Genomic DNA, 16,316 nt, shown 5'->3' with positions numbered 1-16,316 from the left:
ACGTTATTTGAATCTTACCATGGCAAGTCAGACCCAGTTTCTTCAACTGCCCGACGTGCTCTCTAAATGTTCATGCGTCACCAAGCTATTGCCATGAAACTTTGCAAGTAGTGTTTTTATTTGCCGTATGCAGGCTAAAATGCTCCCAAACTTAAGAAGTTTTGATACGAGTAGTTAATGTTGTCACCGTTATTTCTGTGTGTCACTGCTCAGGACAGACACAATTGCACATTGGCGTCTCTCATCAGAGATTAAATTCATTTTTGACTCTTTCCATTATCGTTTTCTGGCGACGACGTCAAAAAAATGGTTGCAGCCCTACTACCAATGCCAAATTGCACCAAAACTTATATTTGGTAGTTATATACATTTTTTCTATCTGGAGGCTCGAAAGCTGCCCCTGTTGGGATTGGTAGTAAAGCCGGTGGTATCGGCAGTGCTGCAGCAGGGCAGGCCCCTGCTGAAGGGGAAAACGTCTTGACCAAAATTCTGCAAGGAGGTGCAGCCGAGCAAGCGGGAAAACTGGGAGACGGTACAGAAGCTATGAACATACTACGAATTTTCTTAAGTTTTCTGTATCGTATGGAGTAAATGACGGCATTTTTGAGTTGTGATGTGTTGATCATTTGTTATTTTACCCGTTCTTGCAGCTCTGTCTGGACTTGGGAAGAAATTTACTTCATTCTTTTGAAAGAGGAGACGGTGAGTAAAAACCAAGACAAGCTCTTCTACATAAGATACAGTTCCTAGCGAAAGTATCCCCCGCCCAAGAACTTTTTGTCATATTGCCCTGTTTCAGGCTTCAAACTTAAGGCTTACAAACTGAAAATATTGTCAAAGAATCAACAAAAAGTTAGACACAATTGTGAAGTGGAACCAATTCATTTCAGCTCAGTCAACTCACACCAGAAGTTCCCTGATGACTTCTGAATGATCCAATATCTACATAAACGACTAACAATGACAAACAGAGTGTACTTGTGTGCCATTAAGTCTCAATTTAAATGCAGCTGAACAGATAATAAAGTATTATGACAGCATGATGAAGACCAAAGAACATACAAGAAAGGTCAGAGGTACAGTTGTGGAAAAGTTCCAAGCACAAATGTGATAAAAATAGATTTTGGCATAAAACGACTAAACTATTCCAGGAACTTTCATCCGAAACAAGGAGAAAACTAATCAGAGAAGCAACCAAGATGCCCATTTTAACACTAGATGACCTGCAGGCATACACAGCTGAGGTGGGACATTCTGTGCATAAGACAACTATTAGTCATACTTTGCATAAATCTGCCCTTGATGTAAGAATGGCAAGAAGAAAGCCCTCTCTAAAAGAACACCATAAAACGGGCCATGAGGCCACAAAGGAGACATCAACAACTTGTGGAACAAGGTGTTCCGGTCAGATGAGACCAAAATATAACATTTTGGGCTGACGTTTGGTGTAAGAGCAAGGCTACGCATCAACCTGAACACACCATTACCACTGTCAAACATGGTGGTGGCAGCATCATGCTCTGGGCTGCTTTTGTTCAGCAGGGACTGGGGAATCGTTAGAGTTGATGGATGGAGCCAAAAACAGGGCAAATTTCGAAGTCTGCAGGAGACCTACAAATGGGGTGCAGGTTCACCTCCCAAAACGACATTGACCATAAAAATAAAGCAAAATCTAATATAAAAGTGTTAGAATGGCCAAACCAAACTCCAGACCTTAATCCCATAGAACAATTTTGGAAAGATCTCTAAAATGCTGTGCAGAACCGATCACCATCAAACCTTAACCAACTTGAGCTCTTTTGTAAGGAAACATGGGCAAACATTTTAGAGACATACCCAAAATGAATTGTGGCTGTGATTGCAGCAAAAATAGGTTGACAAAAAGTATGAAATCAAAGGAAGCCAAAATTGATATGATTTTTAGCACAGTATAAAATCTTGAATAAATTTTGTTTGTGTCTCATATGTTGATTTTTGTTCTTGATATTTTGAGTTAATTATTATTAAGTTTGACGTGTGAAATATGGCAATATGTGGGGTGCAATATTTTTGCAAGCACTGTAAGACTGGGTTTATTTTGTGATGCCTGGCTTTGGCAGAAGATGGCAACGTACTTGCTAACTGACACGAATGATTGATCATTGTCATTTAGCAGTGTAGAATGGTCACACGAAGCAAATGTCTAATCAAATAATTTTCTTTCTATTTAGAATCTGCAGAGTCACAACGATAAAAAAATGAAGAGCCTTTGTACCAGAAAATCTTATGAAAACTGTCTTTATTACATTTTACCATCACGGAGGATATTAAGTGGGAGCGTGGGATTCTCGGAGGATCAGTAAGTGTCTGGTTTTCCTCTTTTTTTTGTTTGTTCGATCAAGCACCGAGTCACTGTCAACATCTCTGGAAGAAACTTGCCTCATAATCAGCACTAATAAATTGTAAAAACATTAAGTCTGCCTTAAAATGGCATTGGGAAGATTTTGTTGCTATAACAGATGCATTTACACACACGACCGATAGATGCGCCCTGCATACAAGAGCAGTATCATAACAAAAACAATATGTGCTTGTTTTGTGACAGGATCACACACGTATTTTTGTAGTTGTTGTTGTCGTAGTCATTTATTCTGAATATGCATTATAAGTACTGCAAGGCTTCCTGATTATTTTCAAACAATTCCTCAAAAAAGACACGTAAAATAGAAAAACTAATGAGGAAGCTACATAAACCACAACACAAAGGAAGAGAAAACAAAATACATATTCAAAAATGAGTGAGTAAAGGTGTAGCTTATTAGCTCTCACCTCTTTACAAACCAAAAACAAATATACCTGTATATATATATATATATACACATATATACATATACACATACATATACATACATACACATCTGTGTCATGATTACTGATGCGAATCACCTGTGCCCACTACTTTGTCGCCAACTGCTTCGGACTCTGATTGGCTCCCTGTACCTATTTAAACCCACTCCTATCTGCCCCCTTTGGTCAGTTCGTCTGCGAATCTCTGTTTTTACACAGCAAGCCCTTTTTCGACCCTGACTCACGTCTGTCCCGTTTTTTTGCTCCTGTTTGTCCCCCGCTGCGACCGGTTTTGATCTCGACCACGTATGCTCACCCGTGCCGGATTACGATCCGTTTTTGATCCCGACCACGTCTGCTCTCCCGTCACAGCTTACGACTCGTTTCCGACCCCGACCATGTCTTGCTCTCCCAGTCTCAGCTACTGACAAGTATTCCGCCCCCTGACACCGCGATTGCTCGCTACAGAAGATCCACTTGCGTGTTTGGATCACAAGCCGAGTACGAGAGCGAACACTGGATCGTGGGCGCACCCCTTCCTCGTTCCTTCAATTAAACTTGTGGTAAACGTTGCGCGAGTGTGTCCTGTTTCCGTTCTGGTCCTGACACATCTGTATATGTACACTGACATACATTTATAAACAGAGGCTACATACATGCATATAGACTCATCTAGAAGTTTAAAGCCTGATACATAGCAATATTCATAATTATACAGTGCCTAGTACCTCAAGGACCTTTTGTCAAATTGCCACATTTCAGGCTTCAAGCTAAAAAACGGAAAATATAATCTAAGAATCAACAATTTGTGAGACACAATTGTGAAGTGCAATGAAATTATTTTAAAAAGTAGGTGTTGCAAAAACATTGGCCCCTTGTTCTCTCAGCTCAGCCAACTGACTCCAGAATTTCCCTGATGACTTCTGAAAGATTCAAAGTTGACCAAACAGACTAACAACAACAGAATGAACCCGTGTGTTTCAGTGTAAATTCACCTGAAAGAAAGTATTATGACAGTTTTGGGAAGACTTAAAAACACACCAGGCATGTCCGGGATCTATCTATCTATCTATTTACCTTGGTCATATCCCTTAAGAGGGGTGACCGACAGCAAAACAACACATACAATAACAAAGAAAATAAAATTGAAAAAATAGCAAAAAACACACACAAACATTTTTGGACCATGGCCAACCCAATTGCCCAAACACCCAAACAAGTTAGGCACCTAAGTTGGTCATGCTTTCGTCCCTCCAGATGAAATGGCACACCAGAAAGCGGCCATGTCACTCGGGTCAGGGTGACATAACACACTCTTTTGTTCAACAGCAGGGCCCGACAGCTTTCACTGGTTTACCCCTGCCGCATCATACGGGTGCCCAGCCCATCCTTAAGAACGAGTCCACAATCCCACTGTCCGGTATAGCTGTGGAAAAAAGTCAAAGCATTAACGTGATACAAGAAGATTTTGTAACATTTACAAGTCTCCTGGAGCACTGTACGAACAATAATACCAAAATGGAGAGGGTATAAATCCACAGATTACCAGCTCGGTGGCCTTGGGGGTATGGCGAGACTGGGAGGTTGTGGTTCAAGCCTCGGCCGAGTCATACCTATGTGGTATATATATATATATATATATATATATATATATATATATATATATATATATATATATATATATATACAAAAAATAAAACCACAGCAAACATACCATGATCATGCCGCTTTTATGCGAGCCATTAAGCGCCCCGACGAGCGCACAGGCTGCGCTGCGTGAAAAGGAGACGGAATCTAATGCGCAGACCCTCCCAAGAAAATGAAACAAAGAACAATTACAGGTGGATTAAAAAAAAAAAAAACTCTGCTAAGAAGAGAGGCGGCCCAAACTCGGAAGTAATGATTGACATTTTAGGCCCGAATTTTCTGTTGGGCTCTGGCTGTCATCGGGCTTAAGATCTTACCTCTAGTTCAGGGTAAACGAAGAGCCACGAAATACTTTGTACATTGAGACTGATGTCGGCTGCCTCTGCTTTTTTGTTGAACAGAGTTGAATCAAAGGAGCGCCTTGTCAGCACTGAATTCCCCAGACTTGCATGTGATTGAAGTAAAGCTGAATGAGAAGGGGGACCTGAAAGTCAAGTGCATACCCTAAAAATGACAGAAATCCAGCGTGAACGGTTAGTAAAAGCTATACAAACACACTTGAGGATTGTATTAAGACGTCAGAGGTCCTTTTTGTTTGTCATTTATTGGGCTAATGGGATAAAGTAATCAACATACAATATAAATAAAGTCAATTTTAAGATCTGATGTTAATACTTTGTGTATGTGTTAAAGCATAAATGCAGAAAAAGGTCAGCGATTGCGCCTTTAGCTATTTGTTTTGCCTAAATACCATTTGTTTTTTGTTTTTTACTACTTGGTGTGCATATCTAATAATGCAGCTTTTTATCTCAGTACAATTTTTCGAACATTGGCAATTGTTAATGACCTCTGACCAAATTCTAACCTCAACCATTCAGAGTAGAGACATCTGGTTGGGACCTGTGGTACTGCAACTCCGAATATGCCTATTTTTCGGTCAGTTTGTTGTAGAATTTGAATTGTCTTTATTGCAATTGATTACAACGCAGTGAACGTTGTTTACAATGAGATTATACATGACACTCCAGCATAAACGCACTAAAAGAAGAAAATAAGATAAAAAGAATGTCAGGATAAATAGGCAAAAGATGGCTTAAGTTGTTCAAGCATCATAACGATAGTGCAGTGAAAAATAGTACAATATACACTTAAAAGGAAAAAATTCCAAGATTATTTGATAATAAGATAAAGATATAATTTATTCTATACATAGGAAAAATATATATTCTCACAGCTCTTTAGTTCTGCTGCTCCACATCATTTTATTGGGATTAACCATAGGTCTTGTTCTGTGGAATCAGAGTGGAGTCTAATATTTACCGCCACCTAAATAATGATGCTTCTCTCACAATTGTAAAAAACACAGTGAAGACTATTAGTCCTGATTTTTTTTTAATTCACTTATATATGTGTACTTAGTTATTGATTTTCATATAGTTTTCATACATAAGGCGCACCAGACTATAAGGCACATGAATTACCATATAGATAGATAGATAGATAGATAGATAGATAGATAGATAGATAGATAGATAGATAGATAGATACTTTATTCATCCCCGTAGTGAAATTCACACTTCCAGCAGTCTACCCCGTTGTTTATTAACAGATTAACATGATGCCCTATTGTAGCAGAGTGGATGATGTCACGCCAGTCCAAAAGTTCGACATCCCTGTGGCAGATGGAAAACTTTTCTTTGTGAAAATCCAGGGATACACCACCTCGTGTTAGCAAGTCCGCCTCCTCTCCGATTCCCCCCGGCTTTCGTGTCTCTGTTTAGCGGCGTTGAAGCCGGATAGCTCCGGGTAGCTCCACGTTAGCGTCCGGAATGCTAAACGTGAGCCACGTTTCCGCAAAACACAGCAACTGCGCTCCCTGTGCGCTTCGATGTTTTCCACCAGCACTCGATGATCTTATTTGGTCGTGAGTTTGCATTTACCATGATTACGGATGGTACAGAAGACTTATAACGTATATTCGTGTATAATACCTTCACCTGTGTATCAATAATGTTGCAGTTTAATATGTATAAATCAATTCAAGTCACATGTATTCGTATAGCCCTTAATCACAAAAGGTCTCAAAAGACTGCACAGACCACAAAACAGCAACCCCTGATCTGGAAGAGACATGTAAAATTAAAAAACTTAGCATGAGGAAAATAAGAAACATCGTGAAGGGGCCACACAAGTGATAATCCCCTTTCCAGGATGACCAGGCTGCAATAGCTACTGTATCTCATGGGGTAAAAATTCACAAAACGTACTCAACATCAATAAAAAAACAATGATAATAGGTAAAGTTGATCAAGAGGTCTATGACCACAACAACGAAGCTTCCCAACTCAGCTGGCTGCTCTATGCAGGTGCTGATCCGCTGAGTCATCACGATTCGTCCTTCTCCCTTATTTTGCCACCAACCAGGTAGCTGGAAAAGACAGGAAAGAAGGGCATTAGGTCGGCATCAATAATATGTTATAGAATAGAAATGTGTCTTAAGTCCAGATGAAAAAACTCCCACTGAGGTTGCAGGTTTTATCTCAGGAGGCAGAGGATTTCCACAGCTCCAGGGCTTGGATAGAAAGCGCTCTCGAGCCAGCAGATTTCTTCTTGGCTCTTGGAGTGACAAGTACACCAGTATTTTCTGAGCGGAGGCTCCATGCAGGAACATAGGTGGAAATGAAATCAGTAAGATAAGAGGGGGGAAAGTCCATGCAAGCATTTGTATGTTAATAAGAGACCATTAAAGTAAAATCTTAAGTGGACTGGGAGCCAGTGCAAGCAATTGAGTGATATGGTCACACTAAGTTCGTAATAGAATAATTATATTTCTAATTATATTTTTTTTGTTGACTTTCTGTTTTTTGTCTTTTGCAGCGCTATAGACGCACAGGTGAAGAAGTGGAGAGACTGTTTAAATGTTTAACCTATCAGAGTTCAGAACAAAACGCACAATGAAAAACAGTGTGAATAAGATAGTGTGATAATGGTTGGGTTGATGGGTTGGATCCCTTAAATACTAGGGTCGTAGGGGCACCATTTTCTGTAGTGTGGCTTGGGCAAGTACAGCCGGGTGGCACCCATCCCTCTCCAGGCCAACATACATTTCCACCCGGTCTCAAACCGGGAATAATGAGATAGGCTTTAGTGTCTTTTCATATGTAATTTGTACCTCTGTTGGTTTAGTTATATAGTGTCTGCGCCCCCTCCGTAATGACCTGTCTTGAATCCTGTTGCATATAATGTATTGCCGTTTGGGCCAGCAATGATCAATGATTGCTCAATAATTGCTTAAACATGGTAGTGTACCAAATCACACACCTATAAACACTGTAGGCGTTTTCATCTAATCCACCGTATTCTACGACCAGTTTGGGGTTTTTAGGTGCGCCTTTGAGTCATAAAAAATGGTAGGAAACATTCTTTGGTCTGGGTCTTCTGCAAGTTTTTACTGCCCAGAAATATCCCCCTCCCTTGTGTTTACAATCCCACTGAAATGGTCTATTGATTTTAGTCATTCTATTTCTTTGCGCTTTGATGAGTATTTTCAGTCTATTGACGTTTTTGTCTTCTTGCTGGCAAAATTAAGATCCATGGCGTCTGAGCTCTGGGATTGGTTAACCTTGTGGCTCCGCACACTTCCAATAATCTGGGCCAAGTAAACTGGGTTAAATTCAGCCCAAGAAAGCTAATTGTGGCCCGGGTTGAAGGTCACACACGCAAAGACGTACTAGAACAAGAGCACAAGCAGGCTCACGGATTCATGACTCACGCTTAGCAGTCCTCATTACACGCTGCAACAAACTAATGGGTTCTGCTCAGTCGCACAAAGACACCAAGTAGCAAATCAAGTGAATTAGAATTCATTTGATTTGAGCCTCTGTCCGAGCACCTCTTGGGACCCTCCCCGGGGTGGACTTGACAGGTTCTCTCATTCAGCTTTCCGCAAACGCTGCACTGACAAGTCCGTCAATTCCAGTCTATGACCTGTCCGAGGTTTCATTAGGAGATGTGACGATAAACCTGACTGGGTGCCAAGCAGCTCACCGTCCCAGTAGATTAACGCAAAGGCCAGCAGGCTTGAGCAGATGAGTTTAACTCATCGATTGGTTTCATTCTGATAGATTCGATTCATGTCAGGGGATCTAAAAGTGCAGGACCGCAAGAGTTTGCTTTTAAATGAGGATTTCATTTGGTTCGTTTTTAGCAGGGGGTGGGAATGTAAGGCTCAGAGTTGGGTGTGGCTCTTTTCATGAGTACATCTGGTTTGGAAAAAAAATTCCCTTTACTGCAACACTGTCTCTACCACTAGCGGCAGGAGTGTTCTGGAGTTTTTCTACCTTATAACCAGTGGTTCTTAACCTTGTTGGATCTACTGAACCCCACCAGTTTCATATGCGATTCACGGAAGCCAACTTTTATGTAAAGTAAAATGCACTGCAGGAAAGAGGTCTAAATCTAGTGGTGATAGGATTAAGCGGAGAGGTGTTGTGAAAGGATAGTGGGATGTTTGGACGCGTTCTAAGGGATGGGCACTTGTATGATGTGGCAGGGGTAAACCAGTAAAAGCTGTCGGGCCCTGCTGTTGAACAAAAGAGTGTGTTATGTCACCCTGACCCGAGTCACATGGCCGCTTTCTTGTGTCCCGTTTCATCTGGGGCGATAAAAGCATGACCATTTTGGATGCCGAGGTGCCTAACTTGTTTGGGTGTTTGGGCAATTGGGTTGGCCATGGTCCAAAAATGTTTGTGTGTGTTTTTTGCTATTTTTTCCCTTTTGTATTTTCTTTGTTATTGTGTGTGTTTGTCTTGCTGTCGGTCACCCCTCTTGAGGGATATGACCAAGGTAGATAGATAGATAGATAGATAGACAGATAGACAGCACAGAATGAACCGTGCTGGACAAATCAAAATAATCTGCAAATCAGTGTAACTTCTCCTCTTGACTTAGAGTACATTCACGCTTACTTATACAATGACCAAGTCAAAATTGATCTACCCACTAAATACCGGAGATACAACTATACTGCTGTTGTAGTCCAACACATTGAAAACACATTAAAATCAATACTCAAATTATGCAAGTACACACATTTGGACTAATCTGAAATATACATATACTTATAGTGAAATGAAAACTTTTAGCAGTGTTTGAAAATCACGACAAAAAGTTACCGGACACCAGGGCAGACAACTCTGAAACACAGCAGCTAAAATAAGCAGCCTACCTACACTCAACCTCTCAGACTTAAATAACCCATATTATGCATTATCCAACTGACAAACACAATAGTCCAGGACAACACTCACCCATTTCACCAATACTTCATCCTGCTTCCATCTGGGCGCAGATACAGAACAGTGAGATTTAGGAGGGCCCACCGCGGGAAAAGCCTGATCCCCTCTGCCATTACCTTTGCAAACAACAGGCCATGCTGACCCTTATAATCAGTCTGCCCCCATTGTAACCCGTGTCATGTATTTTTGGCATTGGGCTTAAAAAAAATAAAATAAAAATAAAAATATGTAATGTCTGTTTTTTACCCCCAGTACAGTCTAATTTTTTTAGAGGAGCATTACATTAAATCTAAATCTTTATACGCGCTGTAATGGCACATAAGCTCTGCAATTGTTATTACTTCATATATTTTATGACATTATCAAATGTTACTGAGAAATAAGCCTTTGTCTGGAGATTAGGTTTGGTAACCTTTTCAAATTTTGTTTTAAAATGTATGTTGTGTGGCACCCTTTTCAAAAAATAATCAAAATACTTTGCTTTGATGGCTTTTTGAGTCAAAAAAGGATCCAAACAGCTGGTCTATAGATTGTTAAATTATATGTGTTAACAGTTACGACGTATCCGTCTTCATTCCAGGAGGACGAAAGAGAGAGCAAAGGAGGACCTGTGTTCTCCTTGTACTTCTTCATCTCCTCCTTCTTCGAAAGCCTTTTGGGACTATAAAATGTTCAAGGTCCACTGATGAAAGAGCCTGGCTGTGCTCCAATTTAGAAAAGCCGAAGTATGCCCTCTACTGGAAGTTCTTCACGTCTGAGGATTTCATCACCTGGCAAGGATGTTTAATTCCATATTCATGTCAATTCATTTGAAATCGAATCGTAGGATTTTCTGGTACCAAAGAATCTCATAGACGACTCCTTTAAAAGACCCTAGCGCTCGGTTCATCCGTATCTCTACATTCCAGTCCGGGAACGTAACCCTGTCTTTGAATGTGTTCTTACTTCTCATTTTCTTTTCAGTGTCGCTACAGAATGCATTGTGTAAATGTGTACATGCACGCACAAGTATATGAAACAAAAGCTAGAAAATATATCCATATTTCTGTATATATTTTTTTCACCTCTAGTCATGTGTTGTATTTATTTGTTTATTTAAGGGAAGGAAATTTACTGCCAGTGTGCCCATAAGTGTGTGTGATTCACACAGATGAGAGGACCAAATGAAAGAGTGGCTCTTTATCTCGCCATCACCAAGCCATGGTTATAGTCCGCGTGGAGCTTGTGTGTCTCTGAGTTCATTTTTTTCAACTTGCCTCATACTCACCGATTGGACAGGCCTTATTCAGATTTGATTTTTTGATTTATATACCTCTTATGTTTTCAAATGTCCATATCATGGCGCATTTATTTTTACGCAGCTGTATACTACTGTATGTACATAATCTTTCAAGATGTCATAATGTAAATTTGTCATTTGTGTATTTATGGAAAAACATTTTTACCTTGTTTTATTTGGTACAACTTTATATTTGGAAGCTTTTTATTTTGTTAACCGTCTCGCATCGAATAATTTGCTTGGCAAGGTTAAAAATATATTTTAAAAAAAGCAATAGCATGCTGATAACGGTATATAGCACAACGGTATAAATGTCGTGTACGTCGGCGACGGGGAAATCCTCCGTCTGCTTTTCGTTGTACAGATCGTCGGACAGTTTACAGCTATCGTACCGGATGTCCTGACGTGCATGTGTGTTAGCATGCCGAGTGGTAGGAACACATCCAGACGCACATATTAGCCATCCCCAGGAGTTCCTTTCTGCTCTGCGGTTACGACGTCATCCACAATCTCTCGAACAAGCTGGGCCCACTGCCTTTATCCTAAGTGTAGAAGTACTATGCAAAGACTCCTTTTGAACCCGGTCGTGAAGTCATCGCCGGTCGGAACAACAATGATGCGGTCGCCAAGTAGAGCGGTAAAAGAAACCGGACGTACGTTTTTACAATCGTTTTCTTTTCTCTGTTGCATGTTTCTTGAGCTGTCGCTGCCCTGCATAGGGATTCGTTGCCAAAGGGTGGAGTGTGTCTACCGTCTTGTTTTTTTTGAATGTCCACCATCTTGTCGCTTGGTAGCATGGGTTTGCTTGGCCGCTTCCTTGGCTGTTTGTTAACCCTTTGAAGGTGTTGCCTGACCGAGGCTTGCTATGAAGCCGTGACACAAACACACTGCAGGCACTTCATTTGTGTAGATATAATCGTGTCCATTTTCTCTGGGTGTTACTTAAACCCTAACAGGGTGATTTGAATGCTTTTTTTCAATATTACTCACGTTTTATTCAAATCAATCAGCAGCCAAAGTGGTAAAGGTGCATGATTAGATCTTCTATGCTTCGATGCTGCGTTCGCATCCTAATGACGACGACCCGGCATGATTAAGACGGTTTGCGAATGAAAGCGATCAAAATAGTTCAGCCAGTCACTCACAAATCAGGGCATGTCTTTTTTGTTGAAAGCACAAACCTGGCTGGTAGCGAAACGCGGGACTAATGTCATAGTGCCTACGTCGAGATAGGCTCGACCCCAGGCACGGCAGATTTGAGTGCGGCCATCCTCCCCATCCAACTGTAAATACACTACCATTCGATTGTACAGCTTTTGTTTCCAGTACGGCCGTCATGTGCATCCCCGTGCCGTATTTGCTGCCAAGTTTTTGGGTGTATAAAAGAACATTTATTATCACTAACAAGGAAGGAAATTAGAAAAATTGCTTATGCATAGAAATGTGGCTGACTTGTTCTGTTTACAACAGTGGAACAAAAATGGAACACAAATTCCTGTCGAGAAACACACAGTCGATGTCAAGATTCTATCCTTGTTGTGTTTTAGAACCTCCGAAGCAACAAGTTGGCTTCAGTGTCCCACAATCAGGAGGTTTTAGTGGTTACGATCTAGAATGTGATGATATTTATTTTTTCAGAAGAAGAAAGCGTAAAAGAAGAAAAAAACAAAACATCTGGAAAATGTCATTCACTGTTGTAAGTGCAATGGGGAAAAACGTCAGTCGTATATCCATCGTGAAACCTCGTGCTCTACTCTGTGTATTCCTGTAAACTGATAAATTGGTTAGTACATTTTGGTGCATCATGTCCAGTAATGTGATTCAAAGAAAATATTGACCCTGCAATTTCCAAAAAGAGAAAAATAATAAAAATTAAAGGAATATAATGTTGTCTTGTACATGGGTCTCTGTGTCACTTTATTCTCGTATAAAGGGTCTTTTCTTTACAATGACCAGGGACCATATGATTTTTTTTAAGAAGCATACATAAATATTTCATATTGTCACTGTCATGTCGAAAAGGGCTATTTTCAAAATTGTTCAGGAGAATTTTTTTTTACCGAAGTACACATTATGTATATATATATATATGTATATATTTTTCAATACAAACTTATTTTCCCTGGCTAAAATGTCGAAAATGCACTCTAATCCAATACAAGCAGGAAAAATCCCTTTCTTTTTCGGCAGGTAGCAATCTTGGAGTCCCATGGATTCACTGAGACCAGAATCACAGATTTTTTCAGGCAAGGGGCAACACAGTTGTGGGTCTTTTTTTCTTTTCCCTGAAAGTCGACTTCTGTCTGCATGTGTTGGTGTTTTTTCAACAAGGACCCAAGGGAACTACATAAGCAGTACAAAGACTGTGATGATTTAACAAAAAAATAAAAGAGAAAGGTCTTACAAGGATGGTTATCTTGGCTAGCACGTGCACCAAGAAGCTGTGTTACTTTCCGGCTCCACACAGAACTTGAAAAAGTTAAATCTTGGACCTAGCGCGTTCCCCTTAGCGATACCCATAGTAACTGCTCCCTCACCTTTGCGTTGTGGGGGCGGGAGGAATAAATTGTAGATTGAAGATCTGCAGTCAGGATTCAGGGCTAATCACTCTACTGAGACAGCCCTGGTTAAGATAACCAATAATCTTCTCCTGGCAATTGAGATGTTGCCTGTGGCGTTCCGCACAGCTCAGTACTTGGTCAACTTCTTTTCAGCATGTATATACTTCTGTTCGGTGATATTATTCAAAAGTATCGTATCAGTTTCCATTGCTATGCAGATGACTCTCAACTGTAACTTCCAATGGAGGAATCTGCCCCACTTAATTGTGAAAGTTTGGAGACCTGCCTCACTGAAATAAAAAGTTTGACGCCACTTAACTTCCTGCGCCTCAACCCTGAAAAGACTGAAATGTTAATTATTGGTCCATCTAAATGCCATGACTTGTTCTCATACATGGTTCTTACCATTGACGAGTGTAATATCCCCCAGAGAGAATCAGTCAAAAATCTAGGTTTCACATTTGACCCTAATCGGACCTCCCAGTTACACGTTAAGAATATTACTGGAACAGCTCGTTTTGACAGGTAATTGGACCAGACAGAAAACATTCCTTAACTTCTGTGCTTCTGTCTTTTCATGTCCTCTGTAATCCAGCGGGAGAGGAGAGATTAGGGTGGAGAGGTGAGAGGCAGGACATTCTCATCCAGAGTTGCAAGGAACTCTACAAGGGTGTGGGTATGAAAGAACAGAGACATCATTATCACTACTGAAAAAAAATTCAATTTCATTTTAAATGTATTTTTGTGCACACATATCTAAAATTGTTCTCCATATTTTGTACTTTTTATGAAACGTTTAATCCATTTGGTGACACTCCTTTCAGAAGTTTTAGGTCAGAGTTTTAATCCAACCAGAACTCAGCTAGCCTGTTTTGTCACCCTGTATGAAATTAGCCCAAGGCCTTTCGGAATCAACAGTGCAGATATTTTTGCAAAGTCAGTTTCAAGATGGACCTTTCAATAGAAGATCTCGTGAGGAGGTAAAACTTTGAATACAATTCACTTTTAATACTCTTATTTTTAAATGGTTGCATTTTTATGTATAGTGATACATTTCAATTTCTGACTATGGTTTTTTTTTATATTCAAATGCTTTGGAAAATAGCCTGTGTCATACACGATTAGGACGATGTTGTGCGCAAGTATGCTTCTGTGTAGGATTTCTTGAACGATGATATCATAAATGATTCTATTTGTATTGAAATGTGTTCTATAAGGACTAGGTAGGACTTCACTGAAGTCCTTGGTGTGAAATGCACAGTCTGCCACAGAGTGACAACCCGAGCATCATATAAAATGTCCTTTACAGGTGTCCGATATTAAAAACAGAAGCAAGAAGAATAAAGTTATCAGTGCTGTTGTGGGCATGAGCACAGCTAACCTGTTCCCTGGCTATTAAAAGAACAATGCATGCAGGGTCGATTTATTTGGAACTGCAAGTGGCCAAAGCTGTGCTGTGTCCCAGAGGGAACAATTTTATAAATATAATGTGCTGAAAGTTCCCATCTGGTTGCCAGGAGACCTCTCTTCTCCGTCCATAGACGTAGGCTCCCCTCATCTGGTTTCCCCAAAATCAGTCGTCACCATTGTTCCGCTTCGGCCTCAGGCTCATGCAGACATTTACCAGTCCAAAGGTGTCTCAAGGGGAAAACAGGGCCTCAGCAGGGAAAATGTCATAAAATCTTTGGCTCAAGTCATTTTAATATTTCATGTTCTTAAGTGGATGTTGTGCCTAGTAGGAATTTCTGTCTGCTCCTGCTAAGATTTTTATTTTTATGAATAATTCTGACAGCCCCTCTGTCGGCCCAATCATCCATCTCATCTCATGCTGAGAGCCATTCAGTCTCTTTCTCTGCTGCCCTTTAAATATCAACTCACCTCTGCTGTTTTGCACCTGCTCCTCACTACCCAGCAGTCTCTTTCATTAAAAGCGCCCGCCGCCATCACCTGCATTTTGATCATCTTCAGTCATCCATTTCATGTCTCGTATATCTTTTGGGCTCTCTTGAAATTCAATATTTGAACCACTGAAAATGATCGCCGTTATGCTATTTGCAAGGCCTTTATTGTTTAACCGAATCAAATGTAATTTTCGAGATGCTGATCGACTAATAAGTCTATTACTTCCAAGTTGAAATAAAGCAAAAAATGGAATTTTAAAGACTTATAGTACGTGTTAGCTCTCATATTAATATGCATAACTGAACAGGAAGTCTTAAGTCTACAGACGCTGCCCAAATTACAAACAAGGTTCCGGACGATCGTTCGTAAGTTGAAGTTGTTAATAAGTTGCTTCAGTGCAATATTTTGTATGTTTAAGATGTATAACTCTGTTTAAGGCTTGTATAAGCGCTTAGAAATTCTGTCAATAAAAGTTGTTCCTGTATAAGCCACACCCCCTTCCCCACGCACTTCTGTTGATACATAACAAAATATGCACATATGACCTAACTCCCTGATTTGAGTATTTTATTTTGTACTTTTAGATTGGGTTTCGATGCGAGTATATACAATAGGGAGAATGTCTACATGAAGAGAAATTCAGTGAACCATTCAGTTTTTATTTGTATTATATTGTAGATGTGTCAATGGATCAGGGCATGCATGTAACAATGTAAGGGGAGCAGGGTACTCAACAATCCGAGAACACACTGTCATAAGGGGATGGTATAATAGTCTGTGGTTTGCAATAATCTGTGGTCTGTG

The 16,316-nt window shown here is 40.3% G+C and overlaps 1 protein-coding gene across 2 annotated transcripts in view; it reads left to right on the top strand.

The window, feature by feature from the left end:
- Positions 1–12,947, top strand: part of bsnb (bassoon (presynaptic cytomatrix protein) b) — a 108,847-nt gene extending 95,900 nt beyond the window's left edge. The window contains exons 9-13 of one of the 2 annotated variants that reach the window (XM_088338260.1): positions 386–532; positions 651–702; positions 2,211–2,338; positions 4,875–5,006; positions 10,351–12,947. In XM_088338260.1, the coding sequence (XP_088194386.1) occupies positions 386–532; positions 651–691 (188 nt within the window). In that variant the 3' untranslated portion in view covers positions 692–702; positions 2,211–2,338; positions 4,875–5,006; positions 10,351–12,947. The remainder of the gene's footprint in view (positions 1–385; positions 533–650; positions 703–2,210; positions 2,339–4,874; positions 5,007–10,350) is intronic. The other variant, XM_088338261.1, reaches the window with a different exon arrangement.
- The last annotated feature ends 3,369 nt before the right edge of the window (positions 12,948–16,316 follow it).

The sequence above is a fragment of the Urocampus carinirostris genome, chromosome 6, assembly GCF_059441175.1.
Source record: "Urocampus carinirostris isolate Australia breed hairy pipefish chromosome 6, RoL_Ucar_1.0, whole genome shotgun sequence".
Taxonomy (NCBI): Eukaryota; Metazoa; Chordata; class Actinopteri; order Syngnathiformes; family Syngnathidae; genus Urocampus; species Urocampus carinirostris.
The sequence above is the reverse complement of the archived record's forward strand: the minus strand, read 5'-3'. Positions and strand labels throughout refer to the sequence as shown.